Here is a 23,512-nt window from a genome sequence, read left to right as displayed (position 1 = left end):
CTGGGTGCTGACAAGACACGGCATCTCAGAATCACCTAGTGCCATCCTCCAAGCACGTGTGGCCGGTTGCTCACAGGGAGCATGAAGTCTCAAGGCCACATGCAGAAGGCTGGGCTCTCTGTGGGACTGAGTTGGGTCTCTGAGCTGAGGGTATGGCCCGCACACTGCTCTCATAGAGGCTATCACCAGGCAAGCCTCTGAGGAGGCTTTACCATCCCCTGGGGCCTTGGGCCTCTCTCTGTGCCTCCTGAGCCCACTCTCATCCCACCAACTTGAGAATAGAACCACATATGAGGTGGGGAGAGGTCTCGCCTGGCTGACAGGTGGTTAGGGTGTCCTTCTAAGGTTCCTGAAGGAGCAGGTCCTGTGGGGTCCCGGGTTTCAGGGCTGTGGGTACCCTGGCCTCCTGAGGGCTCAGCTGTGTCTTCCCTGGGCTGGAGGGCACGTGTTTGGGTAATCAGAAGGAGATACCTTCCATTCTGAGGAGCTACCTCAAGCCTGTGCGTGTATAGGGGTGATGGGTGAGAGAAAGAGGGAGGAGAAAAAGGAAGAGGAGGAGGGGGAGGGGGATTCCCACCATGAACTAGGCTGTGAACAAGGTCCTGCTCTCTCTCACTCTCCCTCTCTCCCTCTCTGGAAGGTGGGCGAGGTGCTCTTCAGTTGGTGGGACAAGAATGGTGTGGAGGCAGTGATGGACTGCTATTTCTGAGTCACTGTCACCGTGCAGATAAGATGAGGGCTAACAGATTTCCTTTTGCCTCATCCACATAATGTGCCATATCGTTCAGTGCTGCTTACGGCCCTCAGTGCCAGGCCTTTCTCTTCTCATCTGAATAGTTGACGGAACGTTTGGGGCTGATAAGAGAAGCGGCCTCGGTTACTTGGCAACGGGCTGGAGCTGAGGGCTGCTGATGGGGAGATTGGCTGCCACAGATAACCTGCCTTTCTTCTTCCCTGCTGCTTATCTCTGGGTCCACAGCAGACTGCACCAGGCACCCGTGGAGACTGGGTGGGACCGGAGCTCCTGGCAAATGGAGTTTGCTGAGTGCCCTGGATCCAGCCTTGGTTATGTCCCCTGTCCCCTGTCCCGGGTCTGGATGAGCCTGGTTTCCCAGGGTGCTCCAGTGTCCAGACCTGGAGGTCAGGGGTGGCCATACCTCACCCAGAGAGGGGCAAGGACCCCACTGTTTATTAGTGATGGAGGTTCTCCCTGCCACGTTCATGAAAAGAATGAAAAACAGTGCTGAAATTGCTGAAGTGTGGCTAATGTGTCAGTCCAGTCCAGACCAAAGGCAGAACTGGCCCTGCCCTTGGGGCCGTCACACGTCATGGCAGCAGAGGCACATAAGATGGAGTTGCTTTGTGGTCTTTCCATCTTTCAATTCAGGCTTCTCCCAGTGAACTCCCTCAGCGCAGGTGCAGCCCTCCCTGTCCTGCACATCGGGGGCCTGCTGTCCCCTCACGCTCCCTGCTCCACTTAGAATCCTGCGTGATGGTGTCTGGTTGTATGTGAAGGACCATTCAATTTAGAACTGAAGAGATGTCAGAGCATTTGGCTCCACTCTGTTATTTTAGAAACAAACAAACAAAAAACAAACAGCAAAGCCCTGAAGACCAAGAGGCTCTGCTGCATGTGGAAGTCACAGCCTGTCACACAGCAGAGCCTCCCACTGGCCCGCTGGCCCTGCAGCTGCTTTCTCTGCCCAGTGGCAGTGACGAGTTTTGACCGGTCCACACGAACATCCTCTCCCTGGTCAGTTCTGTCCAGCTCCCTGTAGTGAATGCTAAGACAGATTGGGTTACTAGAAATTGTGCTTTTTTTTAGCCCTTCTTTTATCAGTCATCCACATACCTGGATCTGCAAATAAAATATGAACCCCTCGCAGACGTGAGCTCTGTGCTTTTCATCTCTGCGTTTCCTACTGGGCCCACACTCAGCTCAGCTCCTGGAGGGGCTGCACATTCAGAGTCAGCCTATGCCTGCGCATACAGACGGTGAGTACTGGCACCACCAGCTCTGTGTCTACACTAGGACGTTGGTGCGATTTGGTTGAGAGTTTACCATTATTATTTTAAATTATGTTTGAGGTAACTCTTCCAAAAAAAATTAAGGGACCAACAAAGAGCTGTAGTGCAAGCTGGGCAGGTTTGAAACTAGAATGGGAAACACTAGAAAAGGGGAGAGAAGGACACGTGGGCCTGCTGTAGTGGCTAGATTTCAGGAGAAGAGGGGAAGAGTCCGCTGAGTGCGTGTGATTTACACATTGTCACAGAGACAGTGAGATTCACACATGAGGACGGGTAACGGAAATCCAGGGCTGGGTGAACTTAGACTCTGGGGAGACATTCTCAGCAGTGATGACCAGCTTTATAGTCTTGAGCAGGGGTCCCCAAACTTTTTACACAGGGGGCCAGTTCACTGTCCCTCAGACTGTTGGAGGGCTGGATTATAAAAAAACCCACTATGAACAAATCCCTATGCACACTGCACATATCTTATTTCAAAGTAAAAAAAACAAAACGGGAACAAATACAATATTTAAAATAAAGAACAAGTAAACTTAAATCAACAAACTGATCAGTATTTCAATGGGAATTATGGGCCTGCTTCTGGCTAATGAGATAGTCAATTTCCGGTTCCATATTTGTCACTGCTAGCCGTAACAAGTGATATGACGTGCGTTCCGAATCACCAGAAGTACTACTGTACGTGAGCAACGCTGTGCTGTGTGGTGCTGCCACATACAGTACTCCAGGAGTACTCCTCTCACTGACCACCAATGAAAGAGGTGCCCCATCTGGAAGTGCGGTGGGGGCTGGATAAATGGCCTCAGGGGGCCACGTGCGGCCCGCGGCCATAGTTTGGAGACCTCTGGTCTTGAGGCTCAAACGTGACGATCTTCTATGGCACATCTTACATCCCAACAGCAAGGGTTTCCATAATTTATTTAAGTGCCAAAGACAGAGCCAAGAAGACCTTTGCTTTGTTTGTATGTGTGTGAACGAGTGAAAAAATTTTCCACTCGGAGAAGACTGGACTCAGGGCTCAATGGCTGTGACCCCAGACTGAGAGAGTCTTGGTGGTGCCTCGGGGCTGGGTTTGCCGCCTGCCCTGTAGTGGGGACAGAGAAGCAGGTGGCCCCGAGCAGCCTTGGGTGAGGACAGTGTTTCTGAATCTGGAAGGTCCCTGTGAGCCCCCTTCTCTTCTGCCTCTGCCGGTGGACACCTGCTCAACTCTCACTACTGCCTTGTGTCCACTGGGTCCACCCTTCACTCTGACCACCTGTGACTACCAGCTATGCCTGCTGGTACCAGAGGGTGGACACTGGATTGGATGTGCCTAGCAGCTTGGCAGCACCTGGCCCTTTAGGGTCTTGCCTCTGGTTCTAGGAGAAGCCTCTGGGCCTGCAGGTGCCTCTGCCAAGGGCTGTTGGCGGCCAGCCCCAGCCTGTAGCCACAGTGGAGGAAGGTGGGCAGTTCCTGCAGCTCAGAAACTGGAACACACATGATCACACTCGCGCCCTGGGCATGTTCACACAAACCAGAGCATTTAAACTGGGTAAGATCTTAGAGGTTACCTAATGCAGTGGTTGTGTTTTGGGAAATGGACACAGAGCGGGGAAGGGACTTGCTCCAGATTACATAGCGGGCTGGTGGCAACGCCGGGACCAGAACCTGGTCTCTGGGCCCATTTGGCATTGTTTTCTCATCGCCCTTCAGTAGGACTCAGGGGACAACAGCTGATTGCAGGGTATAACCCCGCAGTCTTCTCAGCTGCAGCATTGCACTGAGCAAAGTGCCCCACAGCCGGCCAGTGTCTGTACAGGACTGTTTTCACCCTAGCAGTATGCATCTAGTCTCCAACCTTATGTATAATTATATCATTTTCTCGCGAAGGGAAACCAAGAGTGCTAGGGGGCCATAGCAGGGCCAAGAGCCAGGACGGCAGCTGCAAGTGGCACCTTGGTGCAGTGAGGGGAGGCCGTCTTCTGCAGCTGGGGCAAGGATGGGGATGGATGCCTCGGGCAGGTCACTCAGTCCTTCAGGACCTGTTTTCTCCTCTGCAGAGTGATAGGCCCTGGATAAAGTACATGCTACCATTCTCTGCAGACCTCTGTGGAAACCCAGATTCTCTACAAATCACGAGGTGCGGTCTGCTGCCAGCTGCCTGGAGACTCAGCTGCTGCAGAGCGGGTGTTCAGCTAGTGGCCGGGCTGGGGTTTGTCCCTTTCAGGAACAGAGGAGAACAGGCAGAACCACTCCACTGGAGTCGGAGAAAAGCAGTTCGGAGAGGTTAACATCTCCATTTGAAAATCTATTACTGCTCCCACCTAAAACATTTAGATTCAAGTGATTGAAAGCCATGGTTGATAATATCAAGAGGCGAGTTTTCTCTGCAGGAAGGGCTAAGCGCTCTGAGGCTCAGGTGTGATTCGTTTCTGCCAATCAACATTGTGCTCAGGATTGCCAACGCCAGTCTGCCTGGAAGGCTCTGGGCGCTCCAAACACTTGAGCAGCCAGACCTCGTCTCCAGGAGTCAGAAGCCAATGGAAGTTTAAATGCAGCCAGGGATGAATGGCAGTGTTGCCCAGACCTAATCTGGCTTTGTTTTCAGTTATTATGGGAAGGAGCTGCTTGGGTGCCATCCAGATGTTTCTGTAAGACGCTGCCTGGCTGCCTCCTGCCTGAATGCAGACCACGGCCGACGTATAGCTTCCTGTCACAGAACCTGCCATGGGGTGGGAGCGCCTCACATGATGGTGCTTTTCTGAGGAGGGCTGCTCAGGGACAGATCTGCTTGGCCATGCATCCTTCTGCAGGGCAGCACATGGGTGTGGGCAGGGGCCCCTGCTGGCCCGCAGTGCCCACCACAGTGCTGGCTCTGTGCTCGCTGTGCAGGCCGCCCTCCCATCCTCACCAGCGTGCTCCCGAGACCCATCTGCCCATCAAAGTGTGATGCCCACGGCAGTGCCCCAAAGTGCAATTTTGGGCTTTTTTTTAAGTGGGATCCTGGGAGCTGGTTCTGATTGTCCTCTGAAGGGATTTTCAGTTCCAGGCTGCACAGCTTACACCTGAGGGTGGCTCAAGTGGAGGTCTGCTGACCTGCATCTCGGTTCCCGGACTGTGTTGCGCAGAGGTCCAGGCAGCCAGCAGCTAAGTGGCACTGGAAGAAGGTCCTATCTGTCTGTCTGGCTTAAGCAGCGATAGCTCAGCAGTCCAGAGTCATCCTCTGACCTGGCCTCCTGCCTCCCTGCAGACCGTGCATGGCAGAAACCCTCGCCTGGAAGATGTCTTTGGGGAGGCACAGAAAGCCCCGTGCACTTCACTGAGCATCTTTGTTTCTGGAAGGGCTTATACTTTGTCCCTCTGACCTGTGAGAAATGGATGAGAGTAGGGACCCATGGAGCACAGCCGCAGAGCTGAGCTCCTTGCTGCGTAAACCTGTTTGGGGGGTGGTGTCTTCTTTCAACTGGGATCCCCCTCATCAGCGTGATCCCAAGAGAAGAGATTCCAGGGAAGGACGATTTCCAGTAAGACTGATGCCTGAAGCAGGAGTGAGTCGCCTCATCAGATTAGCCTCAGACCCCTCTGGATTCCTCTCACACAAACAAATGCTGCTCGTGTCTGCTCTCTGTTCCAAATTCTGCACCTTCAGCTTGCCACTGGTATTAAAGTTGAACTAAAAGGAAAACATTACCTCTAGCAGTACAGCCTCTCATTCTCTTTCTGGGAGGATTATATCTGGGAATTCTTTGATTTTTTACTTTCACTTATTCTAGAGCTAGCAAAGCTTGGTTTTCCATGTTAGTAGGTAATTGCAAATTCCTGCATGGCATTTCAACCAATGCTCCAAACCATTTCTTGTATTAAATTCCAGGGAGTGTAATTAGCACTCAAAACCTAGATACAGTGTTGCAAGAATCATAGAGCAGTAAACATGTGACCATTTTTGTGGAGGAGTCATATCTGATTGGGTGTGAACGTGAAGCAGTCCTACCTTTGCTAGAGTTGGAGCCACACCCCTGCTGGACCAACAGTCCTAGTGATAGATCTACCCAGTTGTGTACTTTCCAGTTACTTCTCGTTACTGTCAGTCCTGTCCTTGCAGAAGTCAGCATCCTCAGGCTGGTGGAGAAGGGCAGTCTCGGTTGAGTCCCTCAGGTGCATAGTGTCACTCTCCACCCTGTGGGCAGGGGCTCCTCAGCCATCCACAGCTGCTCAGAGCCCTGGCCTCTCTCCTCCAGAAAACCTTCCTTGCTCAGCCCAGTCTCTCCAGTGAGCCAGGCCTCTGGTCCAAGGCACTTGTCCTGGTGGCATTTCAAGGTTCCTAGTGTCTCATGGCAGGTGTGAGGGGGTGGTATGTTCCTGTCTGTGAACTGCTGTGTGCTCCAACCTGAAATGAACTAAATTTAAACTCCTCTGACTGCAGGAAACGCGCAAATGCCCTCAGTGACAGCCTGTACCAGGACATAACACTGGCAGCAGAAATAACTGACCCCACACAGATCCTCCTGCGACTCATGGAAACTTGAACATCTATTGTCCACACACCTCACTGCTAGCAATGCAATGCTTTGTTATATCCTTTCTTGTTTTGCTCCTGTTCCAATTTGTAAAGTATGGTATAAAATACAAAATTTACTATGTTAACCGTTTTAAAGTATATGATTCTGTGGCATTGAGTGCGTTCACAATGTTGTACCCCCATGAACTCTGGAACTTTTTCATCTCCCTAAACTGAAACTCTGTCCCCATTAAACACTAGTTCCCCATCCCATCCCCCAACCCCAGTGGCCACCGTCTACTCTTGTTCTCTGTGTATTTGACGACTCCGGGGACCTCCTGTCAGAGTGAAGTCAGGCACTATTTGTCCTTTTGTGACTGGCTTCTTTCACTGAACATCATGTCCTCAAGGTTCATCCACACTGTAGCCTGTGTCACAGTTTCTCCCATTTTAAGGCTGAATAATATTCTACTCCATTTTTCTTATCCACTCACCTGTCGGTGGACACTTAGGTTGCTTCCACCTCTTGGTTTTGTGAGCAATGCTGCATGTACTCAGGTGCGCAGAATGTGTTTGAAACCCTCCTTTCAATTCTGAGAATAAATGCAGAAGTTGACTTGCTGGATTGAATGGTCACCTGTGTGTAATTTTGTGAAGAATTGCCATGCTGTTTTCTCCTTGGCGGCTGCACCATTTTACATCCCCACCAACTGTGCACAGGGACTCACTTTCAAACTGTCTGCTTTTCAAAAAAAATTATATTTGTCTTGATACTTTATCTAGATTGTTAGTCTTTTAAGATCCTGGGTTCCTCACAGTTCTTGGCTCTCTCAACACTTTGAATGTCGTCCGTGATATACTGACTGTCAGCTGCTCTGCCTTTGATTTGATTTCACTGGGAAATGCAGAGGCAGCTGAGCAGTGAGGAATGGTCGGTGCCCAGCCTCGAGTCCCTCAGGTGCATAGTGGGACCTGTCCAGTGCCCAGCCTCGAGCGGCTCAGGGCTGACCCATGTGTCTGAGCAAGGTGGCTGGCCCCCAGAAGGTGGCTGCCTGCAGGCGGAGGTTCCTCAGCCTGCAGTAGGCCCTGCAGACCCCTGGCTGCATTTTCACAGCCCCAGGTGCGTGCATTCCTGAGGGAAGGATTACCAGTCTCAGACTTGGTGCTGATAGGACCCTATGTCAGGGGCCCTCGGCAGGTCCTGTTCACAAGGCACTTCCTCCACGGTGACAGCTGTCTTGGAGGGCTGGGGAAGGGGTACAGGTGCCACAGCTCTGTCAGGTTGAGCCTGAGCACCACTGGGCCCGTTCCCCACAGCCCTTCACAGCAGGTGCGTCTTCATCTTCCATGGGTCATATGGCCAAGTCCAGTCCACTCAGCTCAGGACTAAGGGCTGGTCAGGGGTGTGGCGCCCAGTGGGGATGCTCACAAAGCCTGTGGGATAGAGTGCACCATGGGGACAGGCTGCCGTGTGTGACTGCGAGTGCATGTGTGTGTATGTATTTTACACGCCACCTTACCAGGAGGCAGTGTCCTCATCTCCTCCCTGGAGCCAGTACTGGGCACAACTAGTCAGTCTGTCCTGTGTCTGGTAGCCAAGGAGTCATCCTGCACTGTTCTGATAAGGGTCCAGTGCTGCAGGGAGGCAGGCACAGGGGGTTACTGTTGCTGTGTCATCTGTGCTGCTGCCTGGGGCCAGCTCTGACATAGGGAGGGGTGGATGAGGGACCAGTCTAACAGGTGTGACTTGGAGCTTTGATGAGGCCTTAGGTGAGCAGGTGCAGCCCCTGGGCTGGGAGTGGGAACTGGCTTCTCCTGAAGGCATGTGCTTCGGTGCTCTTCTGAAAATGGGTTAAATTCCCAGAATGCCCAGCAGGCTCCCGTGAGAAAGAAAGCCAATGGAACCCCATGGTGCAGCTGCTGAGAAGCATCATTCAGTGTCACCACATCCTTGTCATGAGGACCCATGGGAATAATCCCCAGGCCCAGGCCAGAATTGCCTACCTCCCAACCCCGGGCCTTGGGCAGCTCAGGACAAATCATGGATCTCTCCTGGCTCTATAGCCTCTGGTGGCTCTGCTGGCATTTATTGTGGTGACGTAACCATTTCCTCCACAGTCATCATATTTTATCCTCTTCTTTCTCTGGTGTCTTTACCAGTTTTTATTTTTTATGTCTTTTTATATTTCTTCATTCAATGAGACTGGACTGGGGAATTAATAAATATAATGTGATCATCTCACTTAGATTTTCCAAGTAGGCTAATTAGTTTAGTGCACCATTAGGAATTACTGCAATTCTCATACCTGTTCAATAACTGTGTAAACACTTTACTCATGGATATCATATGCAATTGTAACTGTATTATCTTGCTTCTCTGGAAACCTCAAGACCAGTGTTCTTGATTTTGGAGTGAGAAGAGATAGGAAGAAAAGGTACCATGATTATAAAGTCTTCACAAGTGAGTATGGAGCAAAGGTAGTCTTGGAATAATTACAGGGCAGGGCAGAGACATGAACGAAGCCATCCATATGCAGAATTCCCTGTGAGACTAAGAACGGGCAGTGCTCACAAGGCCTGTGCTGACCAGCCTGGCTGCTCTCCGTACTCACAGAAACAAAGGCCTGGGATGTGCATTCAGGTTCTCAAAGGACTGTGCACAGTAAATACCATGTGCACTCACTCGCCTAGTGAAGTGACCAGCTGACCCCAGGGACAAAAGAGTCATGGTGGTCTGGAGTCTCTGAGCATGAGGCCCCTTCCCAGAGCAGAGGTCCACTAGGACTGCCGCCCCTGTGTGAGGCCGGGAGTGGACAGGCTGAGGGGGAACCAGGGCTCTGACCTAAAGGGAGAGGGGAGAGGAGGGGCAGTGCTCACTGAGAAAGCACAGAGACAGGCCCTCGCCTGCAGCCCTGTTTGTCTCAGGGATTCTGGTCCTTGGTCCGGCCGGGTCACAGATTCCAGCAGGTTGGGATTCTAGCTAACGATGTTATAAATTCCTGTGAGCATCTCAGTTTTCTTGTAGGCAAGTGGAAAACCACCAGTTAATCCTTCACAGATTTTAATTTAATCCACAGTGGCTGTAGAGTGTGGTGTCAGGAGCTGTGGAAATGGAAGAGAGGGGGCTGAATGCCTACCTTCCAGAAGCTCACGCTGCCTGGGGGCGAGCGATGTGTTGGTGCCGAAGGGTGTGGGTGAGGAATGATTACAAGTGTGTGCACATGGGACTGAGTAAGCCCTACAGCCTGGACACATGCAGGTCCACCGACAGGAAGTGATGACTGGGACCTGATTGTGGTCCAGCAGCAGGACTCTGCAACAGGCCTGTGTCTGTGTTTTGGGGACAGTGATGTTCACAAGTGAAGATGACTTACCTCTGGGAACAAACAAAAGGACAAGATAAACCAGCTATTGTTTTCATGTTCTTCCAAAAATCTGATACAAAAACCTGTCTGTGGTTTCCCTTCCTTCCCTTCCCCATGGAAGAACGTAGCTGCATGGTTCCAGGCAACTGTTAACACTGCACCTCTAACCAGAGCTGCAACCGCAGACACGCGGCCTAGTCAGGGTGCAGCCAGCTGGGAGAGCGCCACCTGCTTCCTCGAGACCGGGCATCCTTCTCTCTATCTTTGGAACCGACCCTCAGACCCAGAGGCAGCAGGGCCCGGTTTTCTGTTATGGAAAATAAAGGGGGATGGCCATCCCAGAAATTGGGGCTTGGGGACAGCCTCAGAATCCACTTAGTTCTCCAAGTACGAGGGTTTTCAGTCCACGCCATGTGTGTGTGGCTGCTATGGTCACTGCCCAAGGGATCTGGGGGTGACCTCCCTACAGAAGGATGTAACCTTACTCACCCAGGGCCAGTGGGCAACAGTAAGGGCCCATGGCCATCAGGATGGCTACTATTGCCCCAGCTCCCCCAGCCAGCAGAACAGTTTTGTGACTATGTTCTGTGGGCCGGCTCTCAGAATATCCCCTTGACCCTGAGCCTCTCTCTGTTACAGACACGCAGAAGGGCCACCCTGCAACTGGACAGTACCAGCATTCTCTTGGTTCACCAAGCCGCCCTCTTCTGGACAGGCAGCTCCTTTGCTCCATGGCACCTGGCACAAGGCAAGCCCTGCTGCCAGGCTTGCAGCTCCTGTGAGGAAGGCTGACTGCTCCCTTGCCCTTGGGCTGTACCTGACCTGCCCAGCTTGCTCCAGCCTCACAGCTCTGTCCCCCTGTTCCCAGAGCTCCAGGGACTGAGCGCTTCCCTCCCTCCACAGGGCCTGCTCCCTGGCCTGGGTCACCAGTACCACATAGGTGAACCTGTTTCTAAGATGTGGAGCCCAGCCAATGCCGTTTCCCTAGGGCTCTTCCTATTGGATGAGGTTGTCACCCCTCTGTGCTGTCCTCGAAAGTCTGCCATGTCTCCCCAGCACAATTATGAGTGAATAATCTGTGTTATTAGTGGTTAGATGTCCGTCTGTGCCACTAGCCTGGAAGTTCTGTGAGAGCGGGGTCTGTGTGTCTGCTTTTGCCCAGAGTGCAGGCCCCACAGCTTTTCTGCCCGTCTATCTAGTGGGACGTTAGATCAGGCATCCATGTCCTGAATTTAGGGTGCAAGGTCAAGTGACATGCATGAGTGGAATCTTCTCTTCGTACAGATGGGGCTTTGCAAACACTCAGCAGGTATGGGGACAGGAAGAGGTTAGAGACTTGCTGAGTACACGCAGTCCAACAGGAAACAGAGAAAGGGTAGTGAGTGCCATTGTCTACTGAGGGGCAGATGAGGGGACCAGTTTCTGTACAGATGTCTCTGCTATACCCGTTTCCTAGATGAATTTGTGACATTTAATGAGAATATCCCTGGGTTCTCACGGTTTGTGTGGTAGTTAAACAAATGTTAGAGGCTGTGTACATATATATACATATATATATGTATATGCACATGTAGACATAGGCACACAACAGACAAAGACATGTGCATAAGCATAGATGTTCACCTGTGCGGTATAAATATGCATGCACATGTATGCACACACATCTACACATACCCACCGACACACTACACATAAACACAACACATGCACTTATGTACACAATACATGTACACACACATAAATATACATATGTACACATGTAGCCACACATGAACACAATATGTGTGCGAACACAACGCATATGTAAACACATCCACACACCTGTATGCATGCAGACATATATACACATCCACACATAGGTAGATGCACATATATACATCTTTACATGTACACATATAAACAATACAAACAACACATGCCAATCAGTATTTTTCTGAGAATATACTTATAACATTGTATACCACAAACCAAATTTAAAGAATAATGACATTATACTTCAGAAGGGAAATACAGTAATTTACTTAGAATGTTCCAAAATAGGTTGGAAATGTCTTTGGCCATTTTCCTGTCTGAGAACTTGGGCATTTTGGGGTGTTTTCTGAGGGAGGTGATTCTCCAGTGCATCCTTGGCAGCATGGTTACCACGGAGGTCAGTGGGGAGTCCCGACTTCTCCCATGGCCTGGTTACCACACTCCGGCCTCGATTTTCTCATCTGTAACCTGTGGGGTTATGCTGTTTCAATGCTCCTTCTAGTCCCTGCATACCTCGATTCTACATTCAAGATATTTTCATTTGAAAAGCAAAATGGAAGTTTCAGGTACATTCTAAAGAGTTCTTTATTCTCCCTTTGCCCCCTTTCTCCTCCCTATCCTGCCCCACACAAACACACCACCCAGAGGCATGGAGTTTGTGGCACAAAACCAAATCAAAGAACAGGGTCACTTATTGTCTGTGTACTTGCCGCAGATGGTTCATCTCACTGGGTGGTGGCAGTGGGGACAAGACTCCCTGTAAGAGAGCTGTCACCAAATCACTCTGGGTGTAGGTGGTAGGTGCTTGAGTTTTGGTGAGGCACTTGGATAGGGCAGCATGCCGGCCGACATGGACGGCTTCGTGGCCATTGTGGCCGCTCCTGGCAGCTGGCAGCATTCCCCCCAACATCTCAGGCTCTGCAAAGCCCCATAGAAAGCACATGATGCTTGCAACACTTGAGATGATTTTTGCTAATCACATGGCACCATCCATCTAAGTACATATGTAATATCAGACCAGCAATTACCCAGTCAGCCTGGCACTGGGCAAATGTGCTTCTGCTAATTAAACTTGTTGCATCTGAATGGCTTTCTTCAGCTACCCGGGAGCAGTGAAACTTGTGAACAATGAAAGAAGCGTTCCCTCCATCTCGGCCTTAGGCTGCAGATGGTGGCCCTGTGTGTGAGGTTGGTCCCTGAATTAGTCTTTTGTGTGTAGGAAAGGCAGTCATTTGAATATTTGAACCCCCACAGGAAGCTTCTCTCAAAGTGAGCAATTCGGGAATAAAGACTTACTGCGGCTTAAATTAATTGGAAGGGGTGGTTTGGAAAGACACTGATGAGCAGGGTCTGTCATTTCAGACAAATGGAGGGAGCTGCACAGATTGTCCTATGAATGCACCCTGTTCTGCGAGCATCTCTCCCTCCCGCATTCTCAGAAGGCCCTTTGTGCCTGCCTGGCGGCAGTGCCTGTGCCCTGCCACCCTCACGCCAGCGCCTCACGTGGCGCATGTGGGAGATATTCCTCAGTCCTTGTGGCTTTTGCATATTAACAGTATACCTCCTGCATGTTCTGTATCTCATCTGGAAAACTGGCCCTGAATGTTACTGAGTATTTTTCAAAAATGTGTAAGTCATGGCCTGGAAATGACAAAAGCGGGGATTGAGGAGGGGTTGGGAAGAAGGGATGGGAACATAGAATAAAACGTCTGAGTGGCGCTGGGCTCCTGAGCCCCTCTGCAGCTTTGCCCTTGTTTCCAAAATCACCCTGTTTTTACTTAAGTAAACCTTGCACACCCAGTGCTCGGGTTTTTAACAGCTCTGGGATGACTCCCTGGGCCATCTCCTGAACTTTACCACGATGCACCATGAGGTATGCTGCAGGACGGCCTTAATGTTTGCCTCCTCTCTGAAAATGAAGTGTCACTTTCTCTTTTTGCCTCCTTTTTCTCACAGATGGAGTGTTTGGAAGGTGCCAGAAGTTTCCGGCAACAGACATCTATCACTACGAAGTGTCGCCAGGGGTTCTGCAGCGCCTGACAGCCACCTTGCAGAAGCTGTCCCGCACAGGTAGGCAGGCACAGCCGCAGCCCGCGGGGAGAGCTCTGGTGGCAGGTGTTCCACTGAGCGTTCTGCAAACACTTTGCTTCTCGAAAATCTGAGGGCCTCTTAGGTACAAGGATGTAGAAGAGGATAAATGAGCCAGTATGGCGACAAGGAGAAGAGGCCCAAGTGGCCTTGGGGCAGGAACCCCCTTGAGGGTGAGAGGAACTCAGGGGGAACCCCCTTGAGGGTGAGAGGAACTCAGGGTGAATACTGGGCTTGAGGGTGTGCGGGCATGCCGGCACCCATGTGGCAGGCTGGTGGGGAGCTAACCTTGCTGACCACAACCAACTCCACCCTGATCAACCTCAAGAGAATCAGTCACCTCCACCCACCGTTGTCACACAGATTTTTGTTTACAATTTCCACAAAAGATTTCCATTACCTGTTTACTTCATGGGGTGCTTAGATTATTTTTAAAAATTTAGTAACTTAATAATTGTGTACGACTATTGATAATTTATGTTACATATATACTTTTTAATTTTGGGGGATGTGTGCGTGTGGCCTGTCCTGTTACTGAGGTGAAGCCCCATCTCCTTGCACCCTCAGAGCCTGGTCAAGAGGTCGATTGTGAACACAGCATGTCGGTGAGTGGATGGGTGAAGTGCTTGGAGGCTGAAACCTCACATCATGGTCAGGGCATAAAAGGACCTGCCTGGGGAGCAGATCTGGGAGTGAGGGACTCCATGCTTGCTCAGAGCCCAGGCTCCCACAGTGCTTTGAGTTACTCCGTAAAGAAAAAGTCTGTGGTTCAGGCTGTGAGGAAACAACACTGCTCTCTTCCCCCCTGAGGGTGTTCACAGTGCACGTGGCTTGTTGAGGCTCCGGAGAGTCCTGAGTGGTAGGGCTCAGCAGCAGCAAATGCACTCAGGGGTGGTGTCTGTGATTATGTGATTAGTCACAGGGTTTTGGCCATTGCGAGTGTGGGAGCTGGGTGAGCATCTGTGCCAGGCTGTGTCAGTGCACCTGGAGTCTGCAGTGGTGGAAGTGAGGAGATGGTGGGTACGAGGTGCATCGTCAAGGACAGGGAGGCTGGGAGCTGTGTCCGTGCTCATGCAGAAGCTGGCAGCTGCCACAGGCCACACTCACCTGCTTTCCCAGTGGGGATGATTGCAAAGTTGGTTAGGTCTGTGCATCGTGTCAGATGCCGGAAGAGCAACCGTTTTCCAAAGAACGAGGACACGTCCCAGTTCTTTCAATGAAACGATGATGATGATGAATGAAGAAGAAGAAATGCCCATGGAATCTCCCGACAGGTGTTTACCTTCAAAGCCTCGGCATGTGCTCAGTGCACTGTGGGTCTCTCACACCCAGAGGCATTTGGTGCAGTCGGGCAGGATGTCGGGTCAGGCTGTGACCTGAGCAGACACCACACCCTTCACCATCATGTTCCTGCCCCTGACTTAACAGCACTCAGACCCTAGGTCCTGTCAAGACCTGTTGACTAACCATGGCAGCTTTCCCCAGGGCCACTATTCCAGGTCACACTTGTGCTGCAGACTCCTGTTGTCTCTTCTGAGGAGCCCAGGCTAGGAGGTTGGGGGTGGAGGGGCCTTGACTTCTAGAGAGCGACTTTGGAGCAGGAGGAAGTGAGCAGGTGAGGGTGGGCCATGGGGATGTATCCGGCAACTCAGTCTGACTCTGGGTTCCCGGGTGGACAGGCTGCACCTTCCTGGGCCCTGTCAACTTGATGCAGGGTGGACACTGAGCAGAGTGATGTCCAGAGGCCTCTATTCATGTCTTCCCTGTGGCCATGCCAGCCCTGCCAGCCCCCCAAAAGCAGAAAACATTCACAAATATTTAGATATAGAACCAAAACAAGTGCTTTCTAGAACACGGGGTATTGACAGCCCTTCTTTGCAGCTGCTGAAACGCCATCTTTTAAGATACTTTCTTTGTGAGGTAACTGGGTACCTGTCAGGGACTGGAGGGCGTGAGAGCGGGGGCGGCACCTCTGTCAGGCCAGCTGTTCTGACAAGGGGCCTCAGCTGATCTCTCAGTGTCGCCTGCCGGAGGAGGGATGGGAGCAGGGCAGGTTTCTCAGGGTCAGAGTGTGTGGTCTGGGGGGCTGCTGACACCAGCAGTCTGTGATGCTCTGCTTGTCTGGGGCCAAGCCAAAGACCTGTCAGACCGGTCCGCGTCTCAGCCTTTGGAGACTACCACTGCCTGCTTTCCTGACTGGTTCTCTCTCCCTCCGGCCACAGAGGATAAAAGAGGGGCCATATGCTGTGTGCCTCTGACACTTTCCACATTCACATATGTGTCTAGACAAGGCACAGTTGTGTTCTCAGAAGCTGGACTGGACAGTTCCCTAGGACAGTGGTCCCCAAGCCCCGGGCTGTCCGGTCTGTGGGCCATTTGGTACTGGTCCACAGAGAAAGAATAAATAACTTACATTATTTCCGTTTTATTTACATTTAAGTCTGAATGATGTTTTATTTTTAAAAAATGACCAGATTCCCTCTGTTAAATCTGTCTAAGACTCACTCTTGATGCTTGTCTCGGTCACATGATACATTTATCCATTCCGCCCTAAAGGCCAGTCTGTGAAAATATTTTCTGACATTAAACCGGTTTGTGGCCCAAAAAAGGTTGGGGACCACTGTCCTAGGACACCCAGTCCTTCCTAGGACAGCCCACTCCTTCTTAAGATACCTTAATTCCAGGGGTTCTGACAAGGCCTGTGGGGTGGGAGCCAGGTGTCTGCATTTTCAATAAGCCCCAGAAATAATCCTAAGAGGTGGGAGATCCACTTGCTCACCTTGGTCCTTTGGTGTGTGTCATCCCTCCTTCTGTAACCAAATGCGAGGGCTCGTGCTGCTGGCTTGTGCCCACGTGCAGGGTCCACATTACTTGAACTGGTATGAATTTAAAGGGGAAATTTTGGTATAATTTAGATTCTGGACTGCCTTTCTTGATGTTCATCCCATAATAGTCCTTATTGTGAGAGCTCCGTATTGCCACCTCTCAGAACCTGGCTGTCACTTCCTCCCCCAACACGCGTGCACACATGCATACGCATGTACAAATGGACATACATGGAGTCACACATGTAGAAATGCACAATGCATGTCTGCATAGGTATATGCATACAGATTTGTATACATACAAAGGTAAACACTAACACATTAAAGTGTACATATGTACAATGTACAAAAACACACCAACATGCACACATGTATAAACATTAGTGTGTTTTGCATGTGTGCAAAACATCAGTGTGTACACATGTACAAACACACCAGTGTACACACGTATGCACATATAAATGTGTGCACACATGCATCATCACGTTCTCAAGAATGTGAAAAGGTAATTTCAAAAAGTTATAAACCAATAAAAGTGAATTAAATGGTATAGAAAACTTGAATAAGCCTATAATCATTAAAAATATTATATACCTAAATTTTTAAAAAGTAGTAGTTGTAGATTCACCCCTCTCAGCAATGGTTCTGGTTACTGACACCACAGCAGTCACGCCGAAAGCCAGTGTTAACAGCTGCTTTTGATGTGAGGAGTCTGAAATGGAGAGAAAGTGGTCCCGTCATTAGAACAGTCTTTAGAGCTCTAACACCAGGTTTTGCATGATCTGTGCTGCCCCTCTGGAGATTTGACCCTGGGAGATTGAGTCTTATTTTGCACAATGAGTTTTCACCATTATCTCTCACAAGCAGTGTAACTAAGAAATCGATGTCTTTGGATGTAAAGATTTTGTATTTTCTAAGGTATTCAAGGATTTCCAGAATGCTGGCCCCTCCATGACCGGCTGCCCAAGTCGGGCCTTCTCTCGGGTTCCCAGTGTTGTGTCTGTGAAGCCACAGGTCTCCCAGGAGCACCATGGGGCCAGGGGCCTCCGTGCCCGCAAGCAGTGGGCAATGCTGCATCTGTAGCCTCAAAAAGACAGTCGGTCTTAAAAGACTAGACTCAGAGCTTAGGATAATGACACAAACTCACCTTCCTGTTCATTTAACTGTCTAACTACCTCAGACAAGGCATCTAATAATGTGCCAAAGACAGTTGACAACAGGATGACTTAAAAGCTTGGACCAGACACCAGTGCACAAACATGTTATTATGAAATGCAGGTGCTGACAAGGCAGGGATGAGTGGACACCATGCTTCCTGCTTCTCAGCCAGGTGAGTGAACTGCATGGATGGATGTGGAAGCAGCCACAATCTTCCCAAGTTTGGGCGTGCTCCCTGGGTCTCCCCCATCGGCCCCTCTTCCCTGGTTCTCGGCTCCACACCTCCTGCGTCCTGTCTTGTCACGCACCACCACAGCTCATCCAAACAACAGAGGTGCCCTGGATGCATTTCCGATGCTGCAGTTTGTCTCCTAGGAGCCGGTGGCTGGGGTTGCATGACTCATTCTCTAGGCAGAGTAGATGCAGTGAGTGGACTCTGTCGTCTGAGCTGGATTAGCTTTCACTGGAATGACCCTCTAATTTGCACAAAAGACTTCAAATATGGGAACCAGAAATGAAAATAAGGACAATTTTGTCACTTTTGGGACAAACCAAAGTCTTTCTTATTCATATATGTTTGAGGACTGCATTTTTGTCCTTCAGAAGAGGCTTGAATATCTTGGTAGGTTCAGGAAATACTCATAAACCACATCTTACCCTTAGAATTAAAACTAGATTTTCTAACTTTGCTATAAAAGATTGCATTTTTTTTCTAAGAAAAATGTCAAATTTGTATTATAATTTTGAAGTATGTGGTCAGGTAGACTTCATCCCTATTGGAACTTGAGCTAACAGCTGGATTTAGTGTACTATTTGGTGTTGGTAGGAGGCAGGCAGGCACCTGCTCTGGACGTCTTAGGGCAGAGGCACCTTTGTTTTATGGAGGCTTCATTTTAGACACAACAGAGAACTGCATGCATCAGCAGAGGAGGAAACTGAGACTAGAGAAACCTGGAAGCTTCCCAGATGGCACAAAAACCTGCATTTCTGAGAGAATCAGGAAAGTTGGAGAAGGGGCATCCATTTATGGGCTGTATGGGATGTCATTTTGTCTAAACCTCACTAAAAGCTATGTAGGTCAGAGAGACAATCAGCCTTTTATTCTTTGAAATAATTCACATTACAGGCTTGAGTGTTACTTGCATTATCAAATAAAAGCCTTTAGACTCGCATGGGCAGATAATTATAAATTGATTTCTGGACATCTCATTTTGGAAATGGCATTTACTCCTCTCTGCTCTTTCCTCTTCCTCTTCATACGCTGAACTTACTTGCGGTTCTTTTTGGGTTTTGGGGTGTTGGCTGGAACTATGAGTAAATGGCATGGCTATATGAAGAATTCCTTGTATTTGGAGTCAGGAACTGAGTTATAAAGTGTGGGAACATATGCGCAGAGAGAGAATTTCTTAAACATTGTTCTCAGCCTCTAAAAAGTTAGTTCAGACCAGAACCAATAAGCCAGGCCCGGCACTGTCCAGTGTCTGTCTCAGTGGGTCTTAGGCTACATTCTTGGTCTGGACTTCTGTTTTACTTAACTCAATGAGTCTCAAGTTTTAAGACAACAAACAGATAAGATAAACACCTTTTAAACAACATTAGAAGCCAACCAACATCTAGTTTATTCGCCAGAACAAACAGGGGAGGCACTCTTAGACTGAAAAACAAAAGGAAATCAAATAAACACACTAATCAATGACAACCTCATTAACTCTCAGGCCTGCTTGTGTGCAGGAATGGGCCACGAGGTGGTCTAGGATCTCCGCGCGAGAAGAATGTCAGAAGTAGTCAGTAGAGCAGGTGGCAGAGCAGGATCTCCATGGAAAGCAGTAGTGAGCATCAAAGGGATTAGGGTTGACGAACACGCTTAGAGAGTTACAGAATGTCATGTAGCAGACCCCAGTATGGCATCACCATGCAGAATAGAGGGAAAAAGTGGACTAGAAGTGTCTTCCTGTTATGTGGTTCTGACGCCCCCCACCCCTGCTGCCCAGGGGAAATGCTGGTCCTGGAGGTGCTTCCCGCTTGGGCTCCGCCAGGCCAGGCTCCCATGTTTTATCGTGCCAGGATGAGATGGGGTGCAAGGTGGTCATCCAGCCAGGGTCTGATGGTTGAACACAGGCCTCCACAAGTGGATGGACGTAGTTGACCCACTGACAGGCCGAGCTCCTCCCCAGCCCTCTTGTTTACCTCCTGCCCTCTCTGACCCCACCGACTGCTAACTGGTGCATGGCCGCCAGTGACCTCCCTGCTCAGCTCTCTCTCCCTCTCTGCTCCTCCAGCCTGACTTTGGGGGCAGACAGGGAGGCCCTGACTGAAGAGAGTGAGCTGCAGGTGGGCACCTTCCCACTTGCCCGGTTCTCACTCCCACTTCTGCGTCTGGGCGGCTGGCCTGAGATGACCTCGTCCTGCTCACTGGAAACTGGGTTTCCCTTACAGTGCTGCCTGAGATGCATGCTCGTCCCGCCTTTGATGACTATGAAACTGCACACGACGTGCCAACATGGCTTCTTTTGCGCAGACAACCGAACACATCTCCCGTCTGTCTGCACCGTTCGTCTTGGGATCCCTTCCCTCCTTGCTTCCGGGAGCTGCAGGCCCCGCAGGGCCCAGGGAGGGCCAGGAGGTGGCAACTGTCTCCTAGCTGCTGTGCTAGTCACCACAGGGTCACCGTGTTTAATACTCAGTATGTGTCACGGGATAAGTGCAGTTATCCCAGCTTCACAGATCCGACCAAGGAGCCTCAGGGAATCCACACGCTGCCTGAGGCTTTGGGTCTGTGACTGTGCCCAGATCAGATGCGCAGCCGGCATCCCAATCCTCACTCTGTCCCACAGCCCAGCAACCAGTGCTCTTATGTTCACTTGGAAGCCACGCTTAGGAGTCCCAAACATGTGGCTTCACCACAGAGTTCAAAACCAAAACACACTTTTCTTCTTGTCACTTTCCCGAGACAAGAGGCGAAGGGCAGCTACTGAGTCGTTTCCAGCATCATGTGTTTGTTGTGCTGGGTGAGAATTTCTTTACAAATTGCAGAAAAGGTATTTTGAAACTTTCTTGGGCAGATGTCTAATTTCTTCACTTCCACTGCTTTAAATTTAAAAAGGAGCCATTCCTGCCTGACCAGGCGGTGGCGCAGTGGGTAGAGCATTGGACTAGGATACGGAGGACCCAGGTTCGAGACCTTGAGGTCACCAGCTTGAGCGCAGGCTCATCTGGCTTGAGCAAAAAGCTCACTAGGTTGGACCCAAGGTCACTGGCTCGAGCAAGGGGTTACTCTGTCTGCTGAAGGCCCGCGGTCAAGGCACATATGAGAAAGCAATCAATGAACAACTAAGGTGTCGCAACAAAAAACTGATGATGCTTCTCATCTCTCTCCATTCCTGTCTGTCTGTCCCTATCTATCCCTCTCTCTGACTATCTCTCTGTCCCTGTAAAAAAAAGAAAAAAGAAAAAGAAAAAGAGCCACTTCTGGGTGTGATTGGGTCATAAATGACAGGGACTCTGGTACAGGCCCACTTGGACCTACACAGAGGTTTTTCGGAGGAGAACCCTCACGAATCAGAGGCCAGAGCTGTCTCAGAGAATAGCACCCCTGACTGCTCACAGGGAGAAAACTCTGACCCTGGACAGGGGTCCAGGTTTCTTAAAAGAATTTCCCTGAGACCACCATGTCTGGGAGACAGTGGCTTTGAGTAGGAGCCTCAGTGCAGGAGAAATGCCTTTGCTGCCCTTTAAAATGTAAATCCCACTTCTCCTGCTGGCAAAAGAGCACCTGAGACCATTCAAGTGTCAAGAAAACCAGCAGGACCGACTCTGGTCTGCTCTGTGACGGCTGCACGTGGAGCATAGATGGGGAGGCAGCCCCTTGGGACTTTGGCCGTCTGGACATGGTACTAGCATGATGCTCACTTTGGTTCCTGTGTCCTTCAGGAGCGTGTGGTGGAGTGAGAGCCAGTGCTCTTGTGGCAGAGGAGGGGCCTGATGCCACTTCCTGTGTCCCCACCAGCCTGGATCTGTCTCTTCCTCTGTCACACCTGCAGCTCTGATGTTAAATCTGCAGGGCTGTTGGGAGAGTCATGGGGGATGGAGGGCCTGCCCGTGCTCTGTCTGCTGTGCTCCCGGCCCGAGGCTTTCCCAGCCTCTGGTTTGCAGGGGCCCCACAGCCAGAGCAGGACCATGACGCAAGGACCCCTGGGTCCTCCTGGGGCTTTGTTACTTGGGGATGGAGCGCCAGTCTGATGTTCATGTGCTTCTGACCACAGAAAAATTAAAAAAAGAAATGGCAGCAGAGAAGAATACATAGCCTACAGGGGAGACTGCCATGTCCTCACGTTGGTGCTGGTGTCCATGTAAGGGGTGCCCACCTTGCTGTGTGAGTCTGACAAACACCAACCACGTGGGCTCACCAGCCGCCCGAGGGTCATTGGCCTGCCTGCTCTATCTCCTGTCCACTTCATTCCACTCTCAGTGCGCCTTCTTTTTCTAATTTTAACTCAGCAGTTAAACTCTGCGAACAACAATAACTACAACAAAACACGTGCATGGTTCAATGTTTGGGTAAATTAAAAAATGAATAATAACAGTCCTCCAAAAGTGAGACATTTGTGCTTTTTCTCTTGTTTAGTCAGTGAACCCGCTCAGAGAACCTGGGATATGGGGAAAACCCAAAGGCCATCTGGGCCTGTGCGTGTACCTCACCTGCTGTCCCCCTTCTGCCATCCACTGCCCCTTTCATCTCTTGCTCCTCTTTTATCTGTGCTTTTCTCTCCATAAACCCCTACTCTTGCTGCCTTTATCTCAATACCATAATGAAGGGTCTTCAAAGACCTAGTTTCAAAACACAGGCCCTGGGGAGGGCCAATTAAGTACATAAAGACGGCTTGTGTGTGACGACTGGAGACTTCAGGGCCAGAGATTATCTCGATGGTCCTGGTGGGGCGTGGAAGCTGGGGGCTCCTACAGCTCCCCCTGCCCTTTCTCAGCAGATTGTCACAGCCCAACAGGCCCCTGGCAGTGGGCCTCCTCCTATGAACGCTGCGGGTCACAGTAGTCCCACAGCTGGTTTGGAGAGAGCGCCCCCACTCTGAGCCTGGGCTTGATGGTTGGTCCCTGGATGGAAACGAGAAGGACACCCAAGTGTGGGGCTGTGGACCTGGGTCTGTGACAGTCGGCTGTGGAGTGGCAGGCATGCACATTCTTATGAAGGAAGGACTGGAAGACCAAGCTTTAAACAAGTTAACTGCTTGAGAGCAAATTGTTTTCGAGAGTTTGAGGCCCTTCCGGAGCTGCCGTGGATGTCTGGTCACACCAGGTTTGTGTCCTGGTGGGGTCGTCACACCTCAGGTTCAGTCGGGAAGTGGGGCATACTGAACACATGGGTGTGTGCCAATGGTGGTAGTGGGCTTTGAGGCGTCCTCCTGGGTGGTGGGAGGTCCCATGGGCGGAGACAGGTGGTTGCTGCACTCCGTTTGCAATACTTGATCCATGAGAAGTTGCATTCTGCAGGGTCATTCCTCTGTTCTTCTGGAAGCATCTCTGGGCAGTTGGAGGAGCAGGTATAGCCAGCCAACCAGGGACGTTGGGAAGGTGATGCCTCTGAATCTGATAGCTGTCTCTCTTGGGGAATGCCCAGTGAGGATTTAACCTTCCTTTCATGTTGCTGAGCATTTAGGGATGGCCATGAATAGAGCCTCCTCCTCATAAGGGCAACTGTCGCCAAGAGGAGTCAGACTGCACTGCTGAGAGGCTGTCAGCACCCGCCGATGCGGGACAGGTGGGGGGTCCTGAGCTTCTCTCAGCCCCGCCAGGAGCTGACACAA

General features: G+C 50.6%; 1 protein-coding gene across 2 annotated transcripts in view; it reads left to right on the top strand.

The window, feature by feature from the left end:
• PTPRN2 (protein tyrosine phosphatase receptor type N2) overlaps positions 1–23,512 on the top strand; it is a 485,678-nt gene that overhangs the window by 145,752 nt on the left and 316,414 nt on the right. For both annotated transcript variants that reach the window (XM_066238054.1, XM_066238053.1), the window contains exon 3: positions 13,579–13,692. In XM_066238054.1, the coding sequence (XP_066094151.1) occupies positions 13,579–13,692 (114 nt within the window). The remainder of the gene's footprint in view (positions 1–13,578; positions 13,693–23,512) is intronic.

The sequence above is a fragment of the Saccopteryx bilineata genome, chromosome 6 (genome assembly GCF_036850765.1).
Source record: "Saccopteryx bilineata isolate mSacBil1 chromosome 6, mSacBil1_pri_phased_curated, whole genome shotgun sequence".
NCBI lineage: Eukaryota > Metazoa > Chordata > Mammalia > Chiroptera > Emballonuridae > Saccopteryx > Saccopteryx bilineata.
This window is presented reverse-complemented; position numbering and strand designations above follow the sequence as displayed.